Source organism: Cyrtonyx montezumae, unplaced genomic scaffold (genome assembly GCF_038088225.1).
Source record: "Cyrtonyx montezumae isolate F1298 unplaced genomic scaffold, pur_monq_1.0 scaffold_1, whole genome shotgun sequence".
NCBI lineage: Eukaryota > Metazoa > Chordata > Aves > Galliformes > Odontophoridae > Cyrtonyx > Cyrtonyx montezumae.
Genome location: NW_027071825.1, coordinates 8,374,752 through 8,399,949, shown reverse-complemented (window position 1 = coordinate 8,399,949; position 25,198 = coordinate 8,374,752). Strand labels below are relative to the sequence as shown.

Sequence of the window (25,198 nt, the reverse complement as noted above, 5' to 3'; positions counted from 1 at the left end):
TCGGGGTAGCAGCACTGCTTTGCCACAGACCAAGTAGTGTGTGTGGGCTGAGCGCAGCTTCTGCACACAGCAGTCTTCCAAGAGCTGGTCTGTTAGAAGCAGCTCCCAGAGCAGAAGCTGGTTCCTCTGCAGCATGGAGAGTGTCAATGCAGAATGGTTTCTAACCATTCAGGTGTTATTTGTTCTGTGGGAGGGGCGTCCTACTTGGGAACTATATGCATGTGGATCGTTTGTGTACCTGAGGAGCTTCAGTGACTCACGTAACTGAGCATTCAAGAATTTGGTGGTGTAAATAACTCAACAGTGCAAGCTGATGTTGCTGTCCTGGCTCTATGTAGGGCCATACCTTGATGATTCCTAACGCCAGGTGCTAACTTCTGGTGTCCAGCACGTGGAGGCCGTGCTCCAACAGACCAGTCTGACAGCCCACTCCCTCTTTAAGGACTTCATCCCTCTTTCTGTAGGATAAGGCCTGTCTGCATTTCCAGGGCTGTACCTGCCATAGATTGAGCAGGCTGAGCTCCAGTGAGCCCACTGTGCCAACCCAGCAGAGCCTGCTGGCAGAGCAGTGCCTGTCCATCTTGCTGGGAGCTGGAAGCAGCCATGGAAATGCTTCTGGGCACCTCATGGTGGTGCACATTTCATTCCTTGTGGATTGAGCACCCATGGGTTTCTGAACCACAAATCTCTTGAGATTTATATTTAATCAACTAGCAGAAGTTCTTCCAAAGCTGTGCTCATCTGCCAGGTAAATTATGCACTGGATAATTTAGTAGGTGTTTCTTAGTGAGTTTGGGATTACCCTTTACAGCTGTATTTGATAATCGTGCTGTTTGGGATTATTTTACTGATATTGACCAAATTCGCTTTGAAGTGAGAACTCTCAATTTGCTTTGTACTTTAGGAAGTGGATGTTGTTGCACTAGTGAGCAGCCAGGTGTTCTACCCTGCAGCCCAGCTGTGCCAAATAACTGAGAATTTGACTCTGCAGCAGTTTGGGAAGTGCACTGACATATGCCTGTGATGTTGTTTTCTAGTAGCCAAGTCCTGCAGCGGCTGCTTTGGAGAGCTTAGTAGTTTTGCCTCTCAGAATTTAAAACATGACCAAAAATTACCTGCATGTAGTTGTCACGTTCAAAAATGATTTTTCTTTTCAAAATACTGATTTTGATTGATCACGGCACCGATGTGTAATTTGCAACGAAACGTAGAAACAATCTGATCTTTTTTGGAAGAGGGGTAATAAATCGCGCCCTTGGGATAAAGTATTCCAGGACTGAACCTAGAGCCAGTAACTGTGATGGGTTGTAAATCCAGGAAACAGGAGAAGTAAACGCTGTGTCCCAACTGTAATTCTAGGCAAGCAAGGTACGCATTTCTAAAAATGGTATCTGGAAACTTTACTGGATTTTTATTTTGAGGCATGAATTAGTTGAAGCTGCAGGAAAAGATCGTCGGCTCTTAAGAGCGTTGGGAGAGATGATTTCCTAGCTGTTCTCTAACAAGAATTTTCTCTCTTTTGGAGGCCTGCCTTCCTAATTTTTGCACACCTTTGTGTCATCACTGTAGATCACCACACGTGTTCCCCATTGGCTAGTCCAATGTCACCTCATTCTCTATCCTCAAACCCATCTTCGAGGGACTCCTCACCCAGCCGCGACTTTTCTCCTGCTATCGCAAACCTGAAACCACCAATCATCATCCATCGGGCTGGAAAGAAATACGGTTTCACTCTGCGTGCCATTCGCGTCTATATGGGTGACAGTGATATCTACACTGTGCATCACATGGTCTGGGTATGTCTCTGCTTTTCTAAAGAGTGCCCTTGGGTCCAGAAATGTAGTTAGCTGGGAATGTGGGATTTAGCTTTATGAACTGCGTTTTGCCACCTTGTTTTCTTTCTCCTTTTGTGGACCCAAAGTTGCCGTTTTTTGGGTGGGGGAAGCCCTTTTGACTGCAGCAGGTTTCAAGCCCATCATAGAACCATGGCAATCTTTCTCCTTTCTTTCTTCCCTGGTTACATGTATTCACTTCCTTTTACCTGTAGCACATACTTTGAAGCATGCTTCTATGTACATACCATCCTTCTCCTTAGCGAGGTTGTTGCATGAGGGCAAGTTACAGCTAATTTGTTCAGACTTGTGTTTGCAATTGTAGCCTGCTTCGGATCAGCTCACTCTGCTGGGATTTTCCAAGCAGTCACGTAGAATTGATTACAAGCTTTGAAGCATCACTGCTGCTATGCTGACTGCAGAGGGATTTAGCTCTTGGCTTAGTTACCTGCTATGCTGAGAGGTCTGGTTTCCATGTCAGTATCTATTTCTCCCTGTTACTGCTGGTGCTTGATCTCTGTGTTCCTCTTCTGTTAATGTATATGACTTCTAGGAATGACCTGACACGGGTTGATTTGACTTTTGCAATTAGAGAGAACAGAGTCAGGTTCGTCATCTTCCTTGTATGTCTCTTTGTTAGAAAGTTCAGACTTCATATAGTTTGGTCATCGTTTAACACTCACTGTTAGCTAGAAAAATAATGTGAAGCTGCATTTTTTCCTTGCTCTTCTTGGCTGTCCTGGGAAAATGCTGAATTTACCAAGATACTGATATTGTTTTGTTGTTAGAGGGAGAGTTGCAGAATTCTTGAGCATGAATGTCACCTCACTGTAAAGGTGGTTTGTCTTTTTGAACTGTGATGGAGAAAGGCAGTGGGTAGGGTAGGTCAGTATAGGGTGAGAGGTAGAAAAAGACACTCTGTTTGGGATTAAGTGTAGTACAGGCAGCCTAAACACGTGGCATGGTCCTATTTAAAAGTCTCTTGGCTTTGGATTCCAGCACATATGTGGTAGAATGACAAAGAAATTGAAAGAGATTGAAGTCTTGTCTGGAAATCGGGAGTATCTAGTTAACGTTCCTGAGTGCTGAAAATTTTGGGAAGAGTATTGAGTCTTTTGCTTTGTGAGGAGCTGTTCTCTTGATCATCTTAACCATCCTGGCTGTCAGCCTTGGATCGGGAGAGACTGTCGGAAGCTGGGGAGGAGTGGAAGTGTGGGCTGTGCCAGTCAGCAGTTCCCTTTACCTTTCATTGAAGCAGCTAACGAAAAGGATGAGCTGGGTGGAATTGTGTTTGGTCTGGCCAGCGATCTTGTACATTCCTCTCCTCAAATCAGTCATCCCCTTCTCATTGCCAGCACGTGGAGGAAGGTGGTCCAGCAAATGAAGCAGGGCTGCGTGAAGGGGATCTGATTACCCATGTCAACGGGGAGCCTGTCCATGGGCTGGTGCACACCGAAGTGGTGGAGCTGATCCTGAAGGTAGGGTCTTGGCACTCTTAGATACTGGAAAATAAACAATCTGTCTCATTTTACCTAAAACACTGCACAGAACTAATCGGCATTGTCTGAAATATGAGTGTGTACACAGCACCTGGTCTTTGTTTTGCAAAAACTCTTCGCTGTAGCTTGAACCCTATAATAATGTTTAATAATATTTAAGCTGAACTCAGGTATTGTTTTTGACAATAAAAACCTGTCAGATGTTTCATAGAATCATAGAATTACTCAGGTTGGAAAAGACCTTCAAGATGATGGAGTCCAACCGCAACCAAACCATACTAACCTATTCCCTAACAACTCACTGCTAATTATGTCCCTGAGCACCACATCCAAATAGATTTTAAACACATTCAGGGATGGTGACTCAACCATCTCCCCGGGGAGCCTATTTCAGTGCTTAACAGCCCTTTCTGTAAAGAAGTTTCTCCTGATATCCAACCTAAGCCTCCCCTGGTGCAACTTGAGGCCATTTCCCCTTGTCCTGTCACATGTCACCAATGAGAAGGGACCAACCCCGTTCTTACTGCAATCACCTTTCAGGTATTTGAAGAGAGCAGTAAGGTCTCCCCTCAGCCTCCTCTTTGCCAGACTGTATGGACCCAGTTCCTTCAGTTGCTCCTCATAGGGCATATTCTCCAGGCCCTTCACAAGCCTTGTTGCCCTTCTTTGGACCTGCTCCAGCACCTCAATTTTTCAGTGTTTCTGACAGCACTGGGGACAAAAGTTAATAAGATTCAAGTGTACCTTTCCTCAACACTTAAAGAAACAAGTACCTTAAAAAAATTCCAGTTTACGTTTTATTTTTTTGCCTTTAGGCTGTGTTAATGTTATTAGCTCTTAATACTGCTTTCTCAAGGATTATTCCCAGTGGTATTTAAAAGCAGCTTTGTAATGGTTGGTCTTAAAATTATCCAGTTAAATGACTTGCTTTTTGATATCTCCTCTGGGCTGAATCCATTTATGGAAGTAAAACCCGAAGTTCTGGACCGTTCCAAGAGACAGAGTTCTTTGGGAGGAGCAAGCAGGATTTTTTTTTATTATTATTATTACTTTTTAAGAGTGAGACAAACCATGCTCTGCTGCAGCTTCAGCATGATAGATGCCTGCTGTGCTCACACTGCCTTCAGTCGGAGCGCAGGGAATAGGATTGGTGACAGAATATCACTTTGTTCAAGTTTCCAAGGATAACAAGTATTAAGCAGTGGGAGAGGTCAGGTGCTGTGTTCCCTCTGCTCTGGGAGGCTTTACCAGCTACCAGCTGGGATCTGATCTAATCGTTTGTGAAAGCCTCACTAAAGAGGGCCCTCTCTCAGTATTTTCTTAATAAATGATGAGTGGAAATGCAAAGGAGGAAATGAAGTTTGACAACAATTACAAAATGGCAGGCAGTAATGGGCTAGCAGCCTGCCTGCTTGGCCTGCAGATGTGCATCCAAAAGCTGTTTTTTCAGCAGTGTCCCTGTCTTGTTTCTGACAGAGTGGAAATAAAGTGTCCATCTCCACTACGCCATTTGAGAACACATCCATCAAAGTTGGGCCAGCTCGAAAGGCCAGCTACAAATCCAAGATGGCACGTAGGAACAAGAAGAGCAAAACTAAGGATGGTCAGGAAAGGTTTGTTGTGTTGGGCATAAAATCGACCAAAATGTGACAACAGAGGTAAATAAAAACTTTAGGACTTGTAAACAACTTTTAATATTTTCCACAGTAAGAAGAAGAGTTCCTTGCTGAGGAAGATCACTAAGCAGGCATCACTGCTTCACACCAGCCGTAGCTTATCTTCGCTAAACCGCTCTCTGTCTTCTGGAGAAAGCGTGCCTGGCTCTCCAACTCACAACCTGTCACCCCGGTCACCCACACAGAGCTATAGATCCACTCCTGAGTCTGTGCATTCAGGTAAAAAAAAAAAAGCCCACAAAGCAAAACTTGGGGAAGAATTTTGCATTGATGAATTTTTGAAGTAAAATACCCAGCAGCGGGTAGCAAATCTGTTCCTGAAGTAAAATGACAGCTGTGATTACCTCAAAAATGAATGTATTCTCTTTCACTTAGTCATTTAAGAATGAAAATCCATACACCCTTTTAAGAATGCACTTGCTGAGCTTTAGCATCCTTTCACTTTGGTGCAAACATGTATTGTAAATTGCAGTGTTTTTGTAGCCATTTGACACATTTTTTCTATTATTTTGCAAAAAGAAACAAATTGATGTTCATATTTTGAGCCTACTGACAGTAAAGAGATTTACATCACAGGAACAGCGTTGGAACATGTGGCTTATCTATTTAGAGTTGTTTTTTACAGAAAAACATTCTGATAGTTTCATGTATTTTGCTATATTCTATTGTGAATTTTCATTCAGAAACCATGGAATATTATCTCATAACATTGCTGCACTGCTTCATGATAACATTTTGTACGACTTCGCATTCTTATTTTCAATAACTTCTTTTATTGCTCAGATATGTATTAATCTTTTGGTGTTGTTTTGTTGTGTTTTTTTTTCTCTCTCTTCAGTTGGTGGCAATTCTTCCCAGAGCAGCTCTCCGAGTTCCAGCGTTCCCAATTCTCCAGCCAGCTCTGGGCACATCCGACCCAGCTCTCTGCACGGGTTGGCACCAAAGCTTCAAAGGCAGTACAGATCTCCAAGGCGTAAGTCTGCAGGGAATATCCCTCTGTCACCACTAGCTCACACTCCATCACCAACCCCACAGTCCACATCACCGCAGCGCTCCCCATCTCCTTTACCAGGACACTCTGTTGGCAGCTCCAGTATTATTCAGTCTTTTCCAGTAAAACTACACTCCTCTCCACCACTGGTAAGACAGATTTCTCGGCCCAAAAGTGCTGAGCCCCCTCGATCTCCTTTGCTAAAGAGAGTGCAGTCAGCTGAGAAACTAGCTGCCTCACTGTCCTCTTCTGAGAAGAAGCTGGGGTCCTCACGGAAGCACAGCCTGGATATCTCTCACTCTGAGTTCAAGAAGGAGATGCTACAGAGGGATCCGAGTCTGCAGAGCTTACAAGAGTCTGCGAACGAAACGACGGGCGGCAAACTCGGGCTAGCGGAAAAAGGGATGTTGCAGAAGCCAGGTTCCAGAAAGTTGGGTGCAATTCGACAGGACAGAGTGGAGAGAAGGGAGTCTCTGCAGAAGCAGGAGGCCATAAGAGAAGTAGATTCTTCTGAAGATGAAACAGACGATGGTTCGGAGGATAGTCAGGATGGAAGAAGAGTGGACAAGCCCCCAGACAGTGGAGACCAAGGCTCAGATTCTTATAATGAGGATAATAAGTTTTCCTCTAAACTGGAAAGCAAAGATAGTATGGAAGATGATGCCTTTCTGCCTGAAGATCCGAAAGGTACAGAGGATTTGCAGAAGGGAAACAGTCAACAAGCCAAGGCAGTTTCTGAGCTGCTGCAAGTTGGTGTGCACCCTTCCCCATCACAGGTAGTCCCACGGACCTCTCCAGAAAATGTAGCTGGTTCAGAAAAGCCATTCCTAAGGCCAGAAACCACTTCAAAGGAACATAAATTGGTAGAAAACAAAACCTTTGAGCACTGTGGCCCCAAAGACGCATCTTCTGAAGCAGTCAGAGATCTAGGGGGAACTACTACCAGTATTCAAAAGCCAGTGGACTGCACTGAAAGTATAAAGTGCCCATCTGTCAGAATCCCTGAACTTGTACAGGGTGACGCTGCAGGGGCCTCATGTGGTAAACTCGACCCGAAAGACCTCCTGCTGTCAGAAATGAGTCAGAAAACTCAAGATCCCAAACCTCTGCTCGCACTTTCATCTTATTGCACAGCAAGCGTGAGCTCTCCTTGCCCAGTAAGCCCTGCTGATCACGGTGAGAAGGACCACAAGGGCATGGTTCCGTCTGCAGAACGAGACAGCGCCTCATTTCTGCGTCCTGTAAGTGAAACATCTGAAAAAAGTCCCAGCTCATCCCAGGCAGAGGGTGCTCCATCTGCCTGCAAAGCAAGCCAGGGCATGGCAGCAGGCACCGTGACCTCCACGCTGCTCGTGCCCTGCACTTTCGAGAGGGCACTCTCTGTGTCTCAGCTAGTGCCGATGGCACAGAGTGTCTTGGGCCCCTTGAAGCTCAGTATGGCTGGCTCTGGAGAGATGGAAAAGAGAAAGGATTTCCCCCATTTGGGTGCCTCGTGTAAAGAGGAGAGAGATGTGAAGCAAAAAAAGCAGGAAGCTTCGCAAGCAGGAGTGTGCCAGGAGAAGGCCAAACCGTCCGGTGCTGACGGTCTGACCACGAGGAGTGCATCCTGCACAGAGTCACTAAGCTCAGCTAAACCCTGGGAGGCAACGTGTCCCATGGTGGCCAAAAAAGAGGTGACTTCCTGCAGCACTAAAGCATCGGAAGCGCTGGGAGGTAGCAGCAAAGTCACCCCAGGCAAGGAGCTGCTGCATGCTCTGGGACAGGCAGCTCTGAGAGCCTCTCCTCTGCCAGATGGCAGCACCAGGCCCTGCAAAGAAGGGACTCTCACGCCGGCAAGAAGCAAAGAGGTTGGAAGTCAGCTAAAAACACAAGACTTTCCCCTGTCACATGATGGTGCTGTAAAGAAAACATAGCAGCATCCCCGGTACGCGTGGACTGGAGCGTTCTGCGTTCAAAATAGAGACTGCATGTTTGAATTTTGTAATATACACTAATATAAAATAGAACTTGTGTACATCTATTTTTGGGAGGGTTTTTTTCATACTGTTTTTTGTGTTTTTTCATCCTTGCTATTCTATTTTTGTACACAGTAATGCTTGCTGTTTGAGGTCTCTTTCGAACAGGGTATCGTTAAAGCAGGGCTAAAGAAACAGTTTGCTGGTTTTCCCCTCCTGCCCTTCTGTTTTGCCTTGTGCTCTTCCTTCTGATTCTGCGTTGAATTGAAATCCCCAAATTTCTGAACACAAAAAAGTCAGCTTACTTAAAAAAAAGATCTCCTGCTTTTTGGTTTTCCCATTCAAATTTCACTGACATTCACAGGTACTGAATATTTTCTTTGGATTTACAATCTGGTTTTCTTCGACAAGGAGAAGAAAATACACTCTGGTCTGTAAGTTGCTCCAGCGCAAGTAAGACCTCTGTCATGTGTGCATTACTGATCCTTAGAGGATATGGAGGCAAGGGATGGAGGAGCTGGACAGAGAGGTAGCTCTATCTTCTCTGTAAACCAAGCAAAAGTGGTTTATTCTTCATTCCCTCCCCCGATGGAATTATCGGAGGGAAATCTGTAAGCTGTTTTGGAGGGGAGATTGTTTTTATTTGTCCTTTATAGGACACGTGGCAACTTCTCCTTCTGTTTTTAACATTTTAATGATGTTTCACCATACTTTTTGGTTTTTTTTTCCTCTGCCTTCAGTTTATACCTTGCCCTGCCTCAGAAGAGTGACCTCAGGACAGGGCTGCCTTGTTGACTGATTTTAAAGTGGGGAAATTTGTAGACCAGTGTTTCTCGGGCAAAGGTATCTCAATGATAAATGACCTTTTCAGGACTTTTCCTTCTCTTGACGAGTCTCCATAGATTGGAATTTAAGGTGTTCCTCCTTAACATTTCTGAACTGGGGCGTAGGAAATTTGCAGAGCTTTCCAAATCTGCCCATTTTAAAAAGAAAGAAACTACAAAGAGTTCCGACTCCTTGAGTTCTGTGGACAAGCTGCAAGCAGACTTTGAGACACTCGTGATACGTTCAGATTTCAGCTTTGATAGTTAGATCATTTCCGCTTGGTTCCACTGAGCATCACTCTTGGCCATTAGGTTTAGGCATTGCTTTGCTTTGGACGTGACTGACTCTGGATAACAGTGCTCTTTGCTGAGGATTAGATCCGTGATGTTACACCAGTAACGTGGATGGTGACACCTACAGCACTGTAAGCCATTTCCTCATGCAATTCAAGGTTACTGTCAATGAACACTCCCGTCATTTGTCCCAGACTGTGCCCAGCTTTTACCCTAGTTGTGTCTGAGTGTATCTCCTGCAGATTTAGTACCCTGCTCACTGGCTTTCTCTGTTAGAAGCAAAATGACTGTGCAACAGTATCTTGAGCTAAAGCCAGCACTTTGGGGTCTGACTTCATCATACGCTGCCTTCTTCGTTGTCTTGGCCTTCTCTGAGCTTGAAGTTTTGATTCACTTTCCCTAAATGTAAATAGGTTTTTATATGGGAATGTATTTTTTCCATCTCTTTCAACTTGATTTCAGCCCAATCCACAAAACTCTTGAAATCTCACCCTGCTTCTTTCTGTATTAACCATATTTTTCCCATCATATATGAGATTTTGGCTGCTTGGATTTCATTTCTGGACCAACTTTTGGTTTGGTTGGAGTTGTTGTTTTTTTTAAACATCTTTAAATGAGTGTTTACTCTGTGTGTCTGTGTGAACATGTACAGTGTTGTTAATACACTAGCCAAAGCCTCAGAGCTCCCACATAACACGTGAGTAAATCTTGCTGTGACAGTACTGAGGGCAGGACCTGTTCTGTCAGTTGGCTCTTTTAGCTGGAGATGGTTGGCTGCTCATGTGCACTTGGTCAGAGATTACAAGGGAAAGGCAAACTGCTCTTGTAACAGGGGGCTTTGCGACTTGGGTTGTGAGCACCCAGTGCAGGCCCTGACTAGCATAGCTTAAATGGGCAAAAATGCAGCTGAAAAATGAGCTGCTGGGCTGTGTCAGCTGGAGCAGGTCCGAGGGGGCTGTGGAGGGCCCTAGCTGTGCTCACTGCTGTATTCTACTCCACAGCTCCAGTGCCCGAAGGCACAGTTACCCTTTCTTAGGCATCACAAGAAGAGTGGAGCACTCTGGTGTCACAGCTGTTGCTGCTTTAGCCTGAACTGGCTGAAAAGGAGGTGATGTGTGGGTTTAGCCACCTTGTTTGAGGCTACGGTACAGAGTGATCGGTGCAATGGAAAAGACAAAGGCAAGCTGTGCTCCAGGGAAGCGTTCTGGTGACAGCTGGATCCCTGCTCCCTGCCCACCCTGCAGCTCCCCTCGGTGCAGCATTGGTCCAGCTTGCATTGTGGCACCCTAGCAAAAAGTTTGGGCAAAAAAAATGCTTTCTCTGAAACTGTGACAGAAAAGTAGGCGGAGACAGCAAGATTTATTCCTTGCTAATGGCTTAAATTCCTTCTCAGACTGCAAAATTGCCACGCTGGGGAGGGAAGGAGAGGCACGGTGCCCTGAGGTGCACAGCAGCACGGGATCGGCCGCGGGGGCCGTGGACATCCGTTGTTTCCTGGTTCATTTTCCCGTTTGTTTGGTGGGTTTGGGTGTTTCCTGCCTCGTTGGCTGTGGGATTGCAGTGCAGGAGCTGCTCCCCACCAGCACATCAGTGTTACTCTCCCTTTGTCTCTTACTGTGCAAACCAAGAGGAATGGATGGTATTTATTGTAAATATTAGACATTAGCATTGTCACGGCCACTCCTGGGTCTGAATGTTGGAGGCCTTTGGCGGCTCATTGCTGCGGGACGGGGTGGGATGACCGTGGTCTGGCTGCCACACTTTTGCATTAAGGTGTGATTTGGAGTATTTTAATTTTTTTTTGTTCTGAAGATGGGAAGACAAAGCCTTTCTCTGGTTTTCTCTTGCTGGCTGTGAAGGACAATGCTGTACTTCTGGTGGGAGGTTGGACAGCAGTGTGTGTGTGTGCGTTGTGTTGGTACCATATCAGGTGGCTGTGGGAGCACCCCAGGTGGGCCCCACCGTGCCACCTCGCTCAGCACTTAGATAAGAGGAAGTGTGGAATCTCTGTGTTCTTAGAAACTTGAACAATTGCCACATAATAGCGGTGCAATAATTTTTATTCATGTTGTACCTGCATGTCGATGTTCAAATCCTCCTCCAAAATAAATTTTTTTTTTTTTACATAAAATCTTGTTGCTCTTATTTCCTCACCCTGCGGAGCTGTGTATGCCATAGCACAGGGCTTGGGTTATGTCGTGTTGGGTTGTGTTGAGACGGGTTGGGTTGGGTTGGGTTGTGTTGACTCAATGGAGCCAAATGCTGACAGTGAGGGCTGTGACAGGGCTGGGCTGCCCCCAGTGCCACCTCTGCAGTGGTGTGGGTGGATGGGGACTCAGGTGTGTCCTCATGTCCCCAACCCTGGAAACCCCTGGGATTGCCCACAGCCACCCCCGCCTCCATCCCGTGCCAGCAGGCTTTGGATTTGAAACACTGATTAGGGCTGACCTCATATTCCAGAGCTTACTTTGCAGTCACTAATGAAGGATTAAGAATGTTAAGCTAATTAGCAATCAGCAAACGAGGGCTCAGTCGGTGTTCTCAGCTGGGTGTGCTGTCAATGAAGTGGTCACCGGGTGGTGGGCACGAACCGCTCCCAGGGGCCTGGTGGCACTGAGTGGGGACAGAGCTCGCTGCTGCCACAGTGGAGCCTGGAGTGTAAAGGAAATGTGAATATGGTATTTTCCACCTGAATTCTTCAAGAATCAGCTCCACCCTAGGGCCCGTTTGATTCTGGGGCTGCAGTTGATGGGAAGCTCTGAGCTGGGACTGGGGCTGCCCTCTGAGTTTGTTGCTCGCTGCTACCTCACGCTCTGCTTTGTTCTGCTGTGCTGTGCTCTCAGCCTGGGCCATGATGGGCTCTCCTGGGCAGGCAAAGGGATAAAAATGTGCAAAATGTGAGGATAATGGGCTCAGATCCACCCTGCTGCCATCAGCCCTGATGACAGTCCCATCATCACATCTCTCTGTCCATATTAATCCCTGAGCTGCGCCTGTGTCAGCAGCTGCTCTGAAGCTCCTCCTGCTGAGCTCAGCCACAGGGCATCCCTGCTGCTGGTGGGGATTTGGGGTATGTCTGCCCCTCAGGAGGTCAGTAGGACCAGGCCCTGAACCATGGCCCTGCCTCTGCCCTCACTGTGAGGAGGGTGTGGATCTGATGGGTGCTGGCACCCCTCCCCACTCTTAGATCTGCACAGTGTAGGGGTGAACAGCTCGCTCCTCCCAGAGGAACATCCCCTGGTGAGGAGTACCCTGTGCTGTGGGGGCACGGACCCTTTACTTTGGGGAAAAGCCCCCTGGATGTACATTTTTTCAGCAGCTGCACGAGGGTCCCATCCAAAGCCAACATCCGCCAGGCCAAGAGGAGGAGGAGAGGAAGAGGTTGATCCTCGGCTGCCGGCTCTCTCCAGACGCTGACTCTCTTTCTCCACGTCCCCTCCCATTCCCACTGGCAGCAGTGTGGCCGTGCTTCCTGCCGGAAAATATTCGGGATGTGGGCAGAGGGCTTTGCTCTGTGGGGTGGGGGAGGGGGGGTCCTATACGCATCCCATGCTGTACGGGTGGGTTTGGGATGATGGCAGTCACAACCTTTGGGTTGAAGGTGCCGCACAGCCCTGTGGGGTTTGAGTGCCCACAGCCCCTGGGGGGGCTCTGGCTCTGGTCCCAGCGGTGAGAAATTCCTTCTAGAAAATTACAAGCGTGAAGGAAAATTACGCCTTGAAGGAGGAAGAAAAAAATAAGTATGACACAGTGAGAGAAGAAAACAGCCCCAGCCCCGCGATCAAAGCCCCGCGCAGCTGGAAGCGCTCCGGCACGAATATTCCCGGGTGTGTTTGCCCAGCAGCAATGAAAGGCCGCTTTGTTCTCGGCCTCGCCTTCGCCCCCATGGGATCGGTCCTGTGGGGCTGACATCGCCGCCGGGTGCCACAGGTGCAGGATCCCGCTCCCAGTGATGCTTTGGTCCCCACAGCTGACCCCGAAGGACGTATGTCCCAGTGCCCTGCTGTGCCTTTCACCCCCTCTTCCACCTCGATTCCTGTCTTCTCATCTCTTCACAAACTTTAGGCCGATGTTATGTGCTTTTTTAGGTTTTATTTTAAGAGCTATTTTTGTTGCCTGGGCCTGTTCCACAAGATGCACCACTCCGTGGAGGAGGAATTACCCTCTGACAGCTTCTTCCAGGCTCAAGAACGCGTGGGCTCTGCTTTGGTGGGGACAGCTGGGTCTGGACAAAGGTTCCCTTGGCCGAACCCTGGGGAACTGCATCCTCCGAGTCCCCCGTACTGAGGTCCTCAATCTCCTGCACCCTGCATCCTCCAGGTCCCCCATCCCCAGCTCTGGTGCTTGGGGCACAGGGACTCTCAGGCCAAGCTCCAACCCTTTATCATCTCCCATGGGGTCAGTTGAAGTCCCTCCCGGTCCCCAAGGCATTCCCGCTGCCGGTTTTGGGCCGGGAAGGTTGGCTCTGGCCAAGTCCCAGCCCGGAAATCTCAGCCGGGCTTTGGCTCAGTGCGGCAGGGAAAGCTGCCGAGAACAGGGCGGCCCTGTGCAAAAATGGGAACTGTGTTGCTGATGAAAAGTGCTTTCTTTGGGTAGGATGTTTGTGTTTCCCTTGGCACGGTGGTGGCAGGAGTGTGCACAGCACCTGCCCGGTGCAGAGGGGCTCTGCTTGCCGCACATCACAGCCCCTGGACTGTGAGAGGGGGAAGAGGCAGGGGAAGAGCCCGGGGGCTCCTTGTCACACTCTTGGTCCCTCTCTGGCTGTTTCTGTTTGTAGCAGCCCCTGGGAGAAAGCCGGGAGCCAGAGCGGGGCCTGGCCCCGTTGAGAGGGAGCGGTGCAGTGCTGGAGGCTGTGCTCTGCTCCGATGCCATGCATGGGCTCCAGGCTCAGCACCAGTCCTGGCTCACTGATCCCCGGGCCTGAGCTGAGAGCACAGGGAACGCGGAGCAGTTTGGTTATAGCAGCAAATCCATGGCCTTCAAAGCAAACCCTGACAGTCTGAGCTCAACCCCAATGGGCCGAACCAAATCCTGACGGTTTGAACCAAATCCTGAAGGTCAGAGCCAAATCCCAGTGTTCGTATCAGGGCGTGCAGGCTGCAGGAGGGCCGTCTATCGCATGTATTTGTTTCCAGGCTTCTTTCCCCCACAGGGAAGAGCCTTGCCATTAATCTGTCACCGCACTGGTCCCAACCCTGGGGGACATCCTGTGTCAGCACCCTGTGACCATCTGTCTGTCTGTGTGACCCTCCATCCCACGCCCCCAGCTCCTGCCCGCTCTCGGGGTGAAGCCATGGACCTGCAGGAAGCACCGCTGCTGTGCTGCCGAGGATGGAAAAATCCCGGGCTCTGCCCTTTCTCCGGGTGCTGTTTTTCTTTCCATCCACTCAGCACAGCCGCTTGGAAATTTCCTATGCTGGCTCCCGGCTGCAATGTTTTCCTGAACGCAACGATGCTCCTGGCGAAGCGCTGAGAAATGATTCGCCCATCAGTGACTGACATCTTTGCTGCAATGCTGCCTTGCTAGCCCTCATTAAATAGTATTCCCCGGGAGCACCCCGTGCTTCTCCCTATGTTTCCCGTGGCAGTGCCCCTCGCTGCCCTCCGGCCCTTTCTGGTGCTGTTTTCCCCCCCACAATGGAGAGCTGATGGAGTGCAGAAACGCTGACTCAGCACTCAGAAAGGCTTCTTCAGCGCTTTGGGAAAATGCTGGAAAAGCATCTTTAGGGAATGGTTGACTCAGCTGTCAGCAGAAATGCTGAGTCATGGGCTCCAAGAAACCCCGAGGAAGCAGTCCGCAAACCGCTCGAGCACTTGGATGTACGGGGCCAGGCCCCGAGCCCTCGCTGCTCGGGCTCTGCTGTGTCACCGGGTTTGTCCCTGTGCAGTGGAGCCTGGCTCTCACACGGAGTTCTCCCTCTGTGCTGTCCCTGCAGCCCGGCACTGGGAGCCCCAGCAGTGCAGCCTCCACCACACTGACCCGACCCCGCAGGGATTGGAAGCAGCCGGCAGTCCATCCTTCCGAAACATTACATGTCAATGTGCTTTATTGCAATTCTTTATTGCATTTTGATCTAGAGCAAGTAGGCCCAGGATGCTTAGTGTCTGGGATTTAAAAGCCCAACCATCTAGTAAAAGAAAGTACAGCGAAATCGTAACACATCTGGTGACAAGTACAGTGTTGCATTACTGATCTAGAAACTACAGCATGACTTGTCCGAAAACACTAACATACAATTGGTTTCCTTATGAAGCAGTTTTGTTTCTTCTTTAAAAGTTAAACTACATGAATTCCTTTTTTTTTTTTTTTTCTTTTTTTACTTTTTGACTACACCATAAACGACAGCAGAACAGGTTTTACACAAAGAACAAACGAGTACCAAAGTTACATGCTGGAATCCGTACGGAAAGAAAAGAAGTCGACGGCTTCTTGGGAAGCGGCGTCATAACAGATGCTGTTTCCCTTAAAGAAAATTGAAGTCAAATGATAATAGAAAAGGGATAAAGCAAAGGTTGTACCGAGGAGCCGTGCCGCACCGCGTGCACAAAGCACTGCTGCCCCTCACAGGTTCCTTCCCCCACCCTTTGCTTTCGGTCCCAGAGCACGCGGCCGGAGCCCACACTCAGTCCAACCGCCAGAGGAACGCCCCAGGAGAGGTGTCCCACGGGGGCTGAGAAGCACAGGTTGGAGGTGGCCATGGCAGCTCCCCGCCGTTCAGCCCAGCTGTGCCTCAGCACACATCAGCCCATGTTAGCAGCGGGTTCTGCTTTCGTTTCCAAGGGGCAGTGCCACTTACAGCTAATGCACACCGATGTGTATGGGAATATATTTTACATAGATCTATATACATACAGTACGGATACACGCGCACGCACACACACAGATGATGCAGACCATTACAATCCCGTGGTGCAATTAACAGCCAGATATACAAAATTAACAGGTTTAGTCGAAACGCTCTCTGCCCGGCGCTCGGGAACACAACCTGGCCCCAAACCCACCCGCACAGCCCGAGGTCACGGCCTGGTGTGGGGCTCATTGCTGGACGTGATCCTTTTTACCCAAGCAGACCCAAAGCCCCTTCCCCACCCCACTGCAGGGACGGCACTGCGGGGTCGGGGTGAGCGGCCACCGGCCCTCCAGAAGCGATACAGGACTAACACTGGGGAAGGGTCAAACTAAAGCTGCTTTGCCTAACGCTGATTCTTTGTTGGGATTTTTAGGTTTAGTTTCTTTCTTTTTTTTTTTCTTTCCCCTCTGAAGCTCACGTTACATATTTGTAAAGGCAAATCTTGGAATAAATGCTGTCATAAAGTACGGCAAGTCCGTGCCCACGGCAAAAAAAAACAACCCTGCAAATCCTGCATTGGTCATACGGAGCCAGCCCCAAAGACCGCCCCTGAACAGGGAACGGGAACAGGCTAACGCCGCTATCTGCCCCTGGGAACAAACAGGAAGGAATTGAAACCATTTCCAAAGAACTTTTTTCCCTTTCCTGTTGGGTGGAAAGTATTTCTGCCCACAGAACTCAGCAGTCACAGAAACGTCGGCCAAGCTTCCCCTCAGCACAGCGCTGGATGGGGCGGCCTGGCCTTCCTTGGCCTTCCTCAGCTCAGCTCCACCAGCAGAGCTGTGCCAAAGGGAAGCAGGGATCGGCAGACACGTTTCCTCCCAGCACAGAGAGGAGCAGTGCTGCAGAGTTTCTGATCATTTCCTGACCCCCTCTGTGTGTGCACATGGAGTGCAGCACAGCCCTGGGCTGTTGGGATGCACACAGGGAGCGGCTCTGCTCTGCATCCCCTCTTTCTTTCCAGGTGAAGGCAGAGCTCCTGCCCAGCACCTGCTGCTGCTCCATCGTGATACAAGCAGGGAAGTGCAGGGATGCCGAGCCGTCCCCTGTTCAAAGCTACACTGGAGTAAGCGTAACCCGCTCCCTTCCCTGCCTCGTTCTTTGGGAATGACTTCGCTGCTCCAAAAGCAGATGTTGCAAATTAACAGAAGCATACAAGAGTCTGATTTGAAAGACGATCCAAACTGAACGACCCCCGACCCCTCCTCGTGCTTTGTCCAGCTGCATTGTGATCCTGCCCTGCAAGCAGTACCTGGTTTATGTCTGCACAGTGCAGCAAACACGAGACTCACTAACACCTCTGACTTTTATTCCGTTAGCGTAACAAAAATAACAAAGAAACAAGACATTCAAAACAGAAGAATGTTCAAGTACCAAAATAAGGGGCTTTTCCAACCCGAAGCTGTGGCACTCCCACAGCAGTGCTGCACCCAACCATGCTCCCGTCCTGCCTGGAGCTGCACTGGCTGCCACCACGCCTTCCCACAGCCACTGCCTGGCCTTGCGAAGGACAAACTTTGGTTTTTGCCCTGCTCTGACTTGGATTCGGATATGGTTAAGTATGAGCTCTTTTCTTGGACGTGGCTTTCTGTTGCAGGACTCCTGCTTACACGAGTGTCAGCGAGAAAAGACTCAGGCCCATCACTTTACATGGAAAACATCTTGATGTTCTGCCACATCAAGAGACAAGCGTGGAAAGAGCAGTTTGTTTCTGGCATGAGATACAGGGCTATATTGGATCTACGCTCCAGACTGCAAGCCCCACAGCGGCGCAAAGCAGCTCCGAATTACAACAAAACCCAATGCAATCCTGAGCGGGGACGGCCCCGAGGGGAGGTGGGCACAGGCTGCTCCTGCTCCACGCAGCCCTCAGGTGTCCCTCTGCCCCCAGGTTGGTTACTCCATTCTGGGATTGCTCACCACCAGTAAAGAAACGAGCGAGAAAACATCCTAAGTTACTAACTTTGAGAACAGGGCACTCCTGGCTGATGCAACGGGGCCAACGGCAACTGTGGGAGTCGGCCTGATTTCCCATCCATCCCAATACAAAATACTGAATCACCCCTGATCCCTGCAAATATACTTCAAAACAGATTAGAAGAAACTGTGCATATCAGAATTTCAACGTTTCCACCCCCACCCCCCTTTCCCCCCCCACCCCGCCCCCATTTAACACTGTGCAAAAGTTATTTATTTAACCCTACAGATATATTTAATACAATGCGGGTCAATGAAATCAGTACTCCTTGGACCACAGCCCGACACAAAGCTGCTGCCACGCCAGGGAGACCTTCCCCCCTTCCTTCTGTCACTTTGACTCTTGAAACCAAAGCCTTCTTGCATTTTCCTGCTCTCAAAGAACTTGAGGCCCTTTGTTTTGCCCTTGCGTTCACATTTCCTGTATTTGTTTTAGGCTTAACAGCTGTTCCCTTGTACAAGGGTGTAATCCCGCACCTCCCTGGCCCGGTTCTGGTTTCTCAGCCATGCAAGCTCACAGCAACTACTGGAAGCAATGGTTTGTCTCCCCGGTCCAGCGCTGCTGAGCAAACAGAAGCAGGCGGAGCAAGGCAGCAGGACCAACCCCCGCCATGCCGATGACGGCAGTGACCTGTGCCAGCTGCTTTGTACCCATTGTATCACTTGCCACACGAGTGCAAATCTGACGTGAAAAGAATCTGTGCAGTGGCACGTGAGGGTCACCGATGCTGGCAGCGTGGCTCCAGGTGCCCAAAGCAAACAGGAGAAGATACAGCGGCAAAACAAAGGGAGGAGCTGAGTACAGCGAGCACAGCCTCCATCTGCGCACAGACCCCTGCAAAGCGGAATTGCAAAGAATGCTTCGAGGTGGCTTTCGGCTCCGAGCACACAGCGACTACAGCACCTGTGATTCACAAAGAGATCTCTGAGAGAGACGAGCCAGCACCTGAACTCACACCACTGCGAAGCCCGGATCCTGCCAGAGCCGCCCGTGCCGTTACACCATGCCGACACGTAGTGAGGTCGCACTGCAGGGGAACGTCAGACAGCCCCGCTTCTCTGCCCTGCTGCTGTCAGTACTGAGGGGGTGAGCTGGGACTTGTGGGCTTGAGAGCAGACCTGTGCCTTTTTGAAACAAAAGCAAGCACAAGCACTACCTAATGGGGAAGGAGACGTCCCTTGGACAAAAACAGGGATGGGGAACACGTGTCCCACCAGCTCTGAACTGCAGCACTGAGAGCCCAGAGATCACGGAGGGACAGAAAACACTCGCAGACTCCTCTAGCGAAGGTCTTTTTCCACAGGAACGAGGCACCCGGCTGACATTTGTGCCTTTGCACTGATTTCCCTCGTAATGCATTTGGACTGAACATCAGATGCACGAGAGGTGTGAGAACGACAGCTTTACAGCTACCAGATTAGAACCGCCAATTACCCGGGAGGTGGGGCAGGGCTCTTTAAAAAGAAACATTTCCACATCCACGCACAACAGAGGAATCCACTGCAGACCTTCGCAAAGAGCTAAAGCTACATCAGCTGTTTTTCCTTCTCCTGTGGAAGTGGGAACAGAAGGGACACGAGAGCAGGCAAGGGGCATGGTGACATAACAGCTCACATGAGCTCTCCTCTCCGTTTCCCAGCTTTGGTTACGTTTCGTAGCGTTGCGCTGAATTAGAAAAGTGGAACCTGCAGCAGATTACACTCTCTGGCTGATTTGAAAGTGCCTGGGACGCGTCGGGGTCGTTAGTGCAAAAGGAAACATCTCATGGGCACGCCAGGCAACCAGGCTGCCTTCCTCGCAGCGGCCGTCAGTGCTTCAGGCCTGTCATTTCCCTGCCTGCAAATTCACAACATTCAGTTAAATAATACTTATCGTGTAAACATTAAATATCAACAGGCCTGGCATCGCTCCCCCACGCGTTACAGAAAACCCACATTTAAACAGGAAATCAGCCACAGGGTCAGAAACAGGTCCACAGCATTCCCAGCTCTGCATGACTGTCTGCTTCCTGTCCTGTACAATGGGTGCATTTCAAGGGAACCGTTTCCAGTAATAGGAACAAAAGTAACTTTCAAGGTTGCACACTAAACAATTAATTTGCCAGTTATGCTTTGATGCCAAGTGGCTCAGTTTGCCAAACTTAGCTCTTTTTCATTTTAGAAGCTTAAGGAATGGAAATAAGCTGCTTTGTATGGTGTCCAAGGAGGGGATTTATTGGGTGATTGCTATACTCGACAAAGCCCAGGACTACCTTCTTCAGTATGTGACAGCAGCCTTTGCCAAAGGATGGTATGAGGCACGCAACAAGTGAGGAGTACAGCTCCCTTCCCTTCCCTTCCCGTGTTTTGTCCTATGCTCAAAATAACTACGAGGGAATTAGATTATACCACTGTAAAATCTGGCTTGGCAGCAGTGGTGTGAAAGTTCAGAATCTAGCTTGCAAATTATAATTAACACGCTCACTTCTGTACAGACCTAAGTGGCTACTCCTCAAGAAATCATTTGGTACAACAAGCCATCCAGAAGCATGAGATTGCACCTGCCTCTTCTATATCAAAATCAAGCATGACAAGAGTCTGCCATTGTTCAACAAGAGAACTGCAACACGTGAGTGCAAGCTTCATTCTAGTTTACATTCTGAAGCACGTATCTTTAAAAACAGAAAACTGAATCCCAAGCTGAGGAGTGGGAGGAAGGGGGGGGTGAAAAAGGAGGAGAGTGAGCAGTTACATCAGATCAGACAAATTTAGTGTTTTGAAGCCACACAACATTTCAGCTTTTCCTTTTATTTGTTTCAAGTTTTGGTGTAGAAATTATGTGCGGATGCTAACGCAACCTTCCCCGTAAGTGCTCAATCTAGCAACAAAGTTTTGGTGTGTTCAATTTGGTTATAAATGTTTCCTTTAAGTGAAGACCTGTAGTGCCATCGAAACCAAAACTTCATCACTGCTGGCAAAAAAAAATAAAGCAACTTTTCTTTACAAGCATTTTCCATTTAAATAAGAACCTGAAGCTTTCCCGTTATTCCTTTGGTCTTCTCTCACCAAATTCCATGCTACCTCAAAGACAAGCCCTCTTTTGGAAGTTCGTCTGAATCGCAGTGAAGCTGCTAAAATTAACAGAGAAGAATTGCTGTGGTAGTTTCCTCCCTAGCTTCTTGGGAGCTTAAGACTGAAAGACATTACTGATGCCCCAAATAGAGGCTTCAAATAGTCTCTACTAGAACAAGAGAAAACAAACTCCAATTAGAAGTTCCATTGAAGGTGCCTGGCCAAAAATTATCTCCAGAAAACAACGTTTTGCTTCCAGTATTTTTGCATGGGTTTTGTTGAGTCTATTCCCCTCATAAGGAAACAAAAGTATCAGTGTAAAAGCACAGCTGAGCTTTTAAGGTAGCACCAGGACACCTACACCCAAGTTGTCGTCTTGTTGCTGCTAGGCCTCTTTTTGATTCACATTCACAGAATCACTTCTTGTGCAAAACAAGCAGTCTAAGGAGAAAGAATGCCCTCCAAGTTCTAATAAAAATTGTAGAAAAGAATCCAAGATAGCCAACACTTTCCTCCTCCCCAAAATTTATCTGCAAAGAGAAGGGGGCATCTGTGCGTAGACAGGGTAGGCAAGCCTGACATTGAGGGAATCGTTGTGTTGAACAAGGGATGTCTGCTGGTAATGAAGAACCAAATCCTTAAGTGTGCTGTACAGGTTATACGGTTCTGCAAACCCATAACCTCTTGGAGTGCTGTAGATCACACAGTGCTTCACTTCTCCATCAGCTCTGCAACGAAAGAAAACAGGAGAGCCTGACATCAAAGAACAAACCCAAAGTGACAGTCTATTAACAATTAACTAATGCAGCAGAACTGCCAGTCACTAAATTACATAATGGAGGACTCAGTAGATGCAAGCAGAGGAGATTAATAGTCTGCAAAGAAACAGTGCTTCAGGGCGTGTGATTAAATACTCTTGCATAATAATCCACCTAAGAAGCCTCTTCTGTCCCAGCAGTACGATTCCCTGCTGCATTGTTCTCCAAACACTTCTCGGAAAAAAAGTCAGGAGTTTAAGCAAGAAGATAAGCACCTGAAATCAGCAATGACTCTGTGCTCAACTTTTTTGGAAAAGCTTTCCACTAAATAAGTGCACAAGCCCAAACCCACATGTTCTAAGGACCTACAGAATATTTCATGAGATACAGCTCTAATTTTCAGTGTGCATTTTCTAATGTTGAGCATGGCAAAGGTTCAAACTGGTTCATTATCTGAAGGCATAGCGACTGAGTCCCTAACTTGGCAATTCATTTACTGGAACACAGCATTTCCAGGGCTGCTAGAATAACTTATCTGCCAGAAAGATCAAGTATTATGTAATCCCTGTACTGAAGCCTTTTACAATCCAAGTCACATGTAGGAACAGGTTATGTTAAGCCATTCCTTTGCTATCGTGTAGTATGATACCAACCAAGTGAAAGTATCTGATGTCACTTCATTGACTGTGACAAACAGGTATCTTGAACATAGCAGATACTACAGTCTTCGGTTACCTTGAGGTGATATACCTTCACATATTCATTTCCCAGACTTGCTTTCAGATGCAATTAACCTCACGTGAAATAAATCAGTGAAAGCCATTCTGCACTCGAGAACAGGCTTGAAGGATTTTTAGATAATGGAATCAGTTTTTCTGACCTCCATTACACCGGCATAAAACAAAGTGAAACACAAGAAATCAATGCAAGGCTGTGTGAATGTCAAAAATTACTGCTCACAAATTATGCCTCCTCTGAAGCATCACTGTTATCTTAAACACAGAAGAGGAAGCACCTCAAACTTGGCATGTCTAACAATGAGAACAGAAGACGTCGCAGCTTTACAGTCTCATTTTGATGCTTCTCATGTATTCCCTGGCAGGGAAGAATACTGGAGAATTTGGCCTTGATTTGCCTATGTCTGTACAGCTTCAAGCTGGGATACTTCAGAATTTTTTACTGGTAATTGTGGTGACTGAAGAGACAACTTGGACTGCAGTCACTGTGCTTTGAAGACAGATTTCTGCAACAAAGCTTTTACCATGCTAGACTGCCTGCAAACAGGCAATGCATTTCAACGATAGGTGTAGGATATGCCTAGCTTTTGTTCTCCTGAATGAAGAACTGTTGTAGAGATTTGTGGATTGAACAGTTATAACAAAAAGAAAGCACACTTACACCACAGAACAAGCGTAACATCCTTTCTTGCTACTCTCCCGAATTAAAAATGCTCCATCAGGTTTCCCACAGAGCAAGTCTTCTGCCTGGATGCGGTTGAGATCCCCAACAAACCAGGTTTTCTCATCGTGATGTGGCAGGTTCTCCTCTTCTTCATTCACAAAGTAAGTGCTGAGAGAAAGTAAATGAATTAACGTAGCCAGTGCTCAGTGGAAAGTTCGTAACGCCAGTGGTTTTTGCAGGAACATAAAAAAGCCCACAAAAATGGGGAGCTCAGGTTCTTAACGGTCATTTGGCATCTGCTGACAGCCCTTAACATTACAAGTTTCAACTCAGTACTTAATTGTTCCAATTTAGATGCAATCCTAAACATTTCAGCACACTTGCTGCCTCGAGTGACACACAGCTCTCTACAGAATTCCTCCCTTTGTCTGCACTTCTCTACTTAGGAATTGTTGCTTTGTATTATCACCCTCCACAAAAGGCATCATTTATCAGTGGAACACCTCTCAGTAAAGTCTTATGTGTGACACTTACTCATCAATATTTTCATTTTTGATCCCCAGCCAGTCATTTATTCGCTTCTGCCTCACCCCTTTGTGATTGAGCCACCTGCCAGAAGAAGAGAACATTGGTATGTTACTTCAGAGGGGTTTTCACACGGAGTGAGCTTACGATCAGACACAAAATCCCACAAACAAGCAGTTTGGAGCTTAGTTTGTTTTCCAGTAGCAAAAGACATAGAAAGACCATAGAAAGACCATAAGTGTGCTTCTGCTTCCTTGCATAACCTTCTGTGATGCCCTTTTTTCTGGTAAACTACATTAGTACTCATGCAACTTCAGTTAAGAAAATATAATTCCCATTACCCTGATGAAAAGAGTCATTAATCAGGTTCATAAGAGACACTGTTTTGAGGAACAGGTCAGCCTTACTTACACAAGATATTGATCTCTGATTTTGCGGAGTTGAATTAGGTCAGGCTTGATACTGTTCATTTTCTTATCAGTCTCCCTGTTGTCCAGGGCTTGTTTCTTCAAATCTTGTTCCAGACGCATTTTACTGTCGTGGATCTCACCCAGGCGTGATTTCAGTTTTTCATAGTTCATCATTATCCTACAAACAAGTGTAGTACATGAGAGGTAAGGTCAGTCCAGCCAGAATGAAGCACCACCGTGGCACAGTACAATTGTTTCAGGTAAGTGTTTTCAGCTCCTCTACCATGATTCATTAAGCACTGCGTCAAGTTAGGCACCGTACTTGGCATGCCACCAAAGGCCCAGACACGCTCTTTTCTAGTAACTTTACAGAAAAGCAAATTCAAATCAGGCCCTTCTTTTTAATGATCAATATCCGCTCCTAAGTAGTGGCAATTAAATATAGATCTCCTTTGAACGTGACCAAAACTGATGATGAACTATGAGATTTATCAGAGCTACGTCCATTTCTGCTGCACAGTTTACTTGTAGAGGTTTTTCTGAATTATATTCTGAGTAAGTTCAAATGGAAGCGGGATAAGCAAATGAAATTATTTCCCAGTCCTCACCCCTGTATCTTGATTTATGTGAAGTCAGAGACAGAATAATCTGGAAATCTTTCATCTCTACTGTCTGCAATGCAATTTCCAACAGAAGAGGGCTTTACTGCAGGTTCAGATCCTCTGGGGAGAGGTCTCAGTGAAAACACTTAGTTTACAAAGCGCTTTACATAATGCGATATAGAAGGACTTCACAGGAGTGCCAGTGTGGACACCAGTTCTTCCTCATAAAGAAACATGACTTGAGAGCCTACCGTTCAATTTCTTTCTCATTTCCCTCTCTGCGAAATCGCTCAATGTATTCTTTGCTGTATCGCTCTTGTGAGTGGCACTGTTCCTCAAATATCTTAATAGTTTCATTAAACGCTTCAATTGCAGTCCTCTTCATCTGAATTTCCTAAGTGAGGAAAGAGTCCTTGATCATTTTTTCATGATGGAGACAACGCGTGACTCTATTATGTTCCCTGAACTGAAGGATGAACTACTCGCTCCCCCAGGTCAAAATGCGATTACTCAGGTTTAAATTTAGACCTATGTCTGAGCAGTGTCACAGAA

At 47.6% G+C, this 25,198-nt stretch overlaps 2 protein-coding genes across 12 annotated transcripts in view; one reads left to right on the top strand and one right to left on the bottom strand.

Annotated features, from left to right (window-relative positions):
• Positions 1-8,404, top strand: part of MAST2 (microtubule associated serine/threonine kinase 2) — a 161,103-nt gene extending 152,699 nt beyond the window's left edge. For all 10 annotated transcript variants that reach the window (XM_065739512.1, XM_065739503.1, XM_065739486.1 and 7 more), the window contains 5 exons: positions 1,570-1,796; positions 3,188-3,310; positions 4,808-4,944; positions 5,039-5,226; positions 5,846-8,404. In XM_065739512.1, the coding sequence (XP_065595584.1) occupies positions 1,570-1,796; positions 3,188-3,310; positions 4,808-4,944; positions 5,039-5,226; positions 5,846-7,911 (2,741 nt within the window). In that variant the 3' untranslated portion in view covers positions 7,912-8,404. The remainder of the gene's footprint in view (positions 1-1,569; positions 1,797-3,187; positions 3,311-4,807; positions 4,945-5,038; positions 5,227-5,845) is intronic.
• A 10,868-nt stretch (positions 8,405-19,272) lies between these two features.
• The window catches only part of PIK3R3 (phosphoinositide-3-kinase regulatory subunit 3), a 53,460-nt gene continuing 47,534 nt past the window's right edge, over positions 19,273-25,198 (bottom strand). For both annotated transcript variants that reach the window (XM_065739603.1, XM_065739613.1), the window contains 5 exons: positions 24,898-25,040; positions 24,046-24,222; positions 23,644-23,718; positions 23,107-23,277; positions 19,273-21,678 (listed from right to left, as the gene is read on the bottom strand). In XM_065739603.1, coding sequence (XP_065595675.1) covers positions 21,477-21,678; positions 23,107-23,277; positions 23,644-23,718; positions 24,046-24,222; positions 24,898-25,040 — 768 coding nt within the window. In that variant the 3' untranslated portion in view covers positions 19,273-21,476. The remainder of the gene's footprint in view (positions 21,679-23,106; positions 23,278-23,643; positions 23,719-24,045; positions 24,223-24,897; positions 25,041-25,198) is intronic.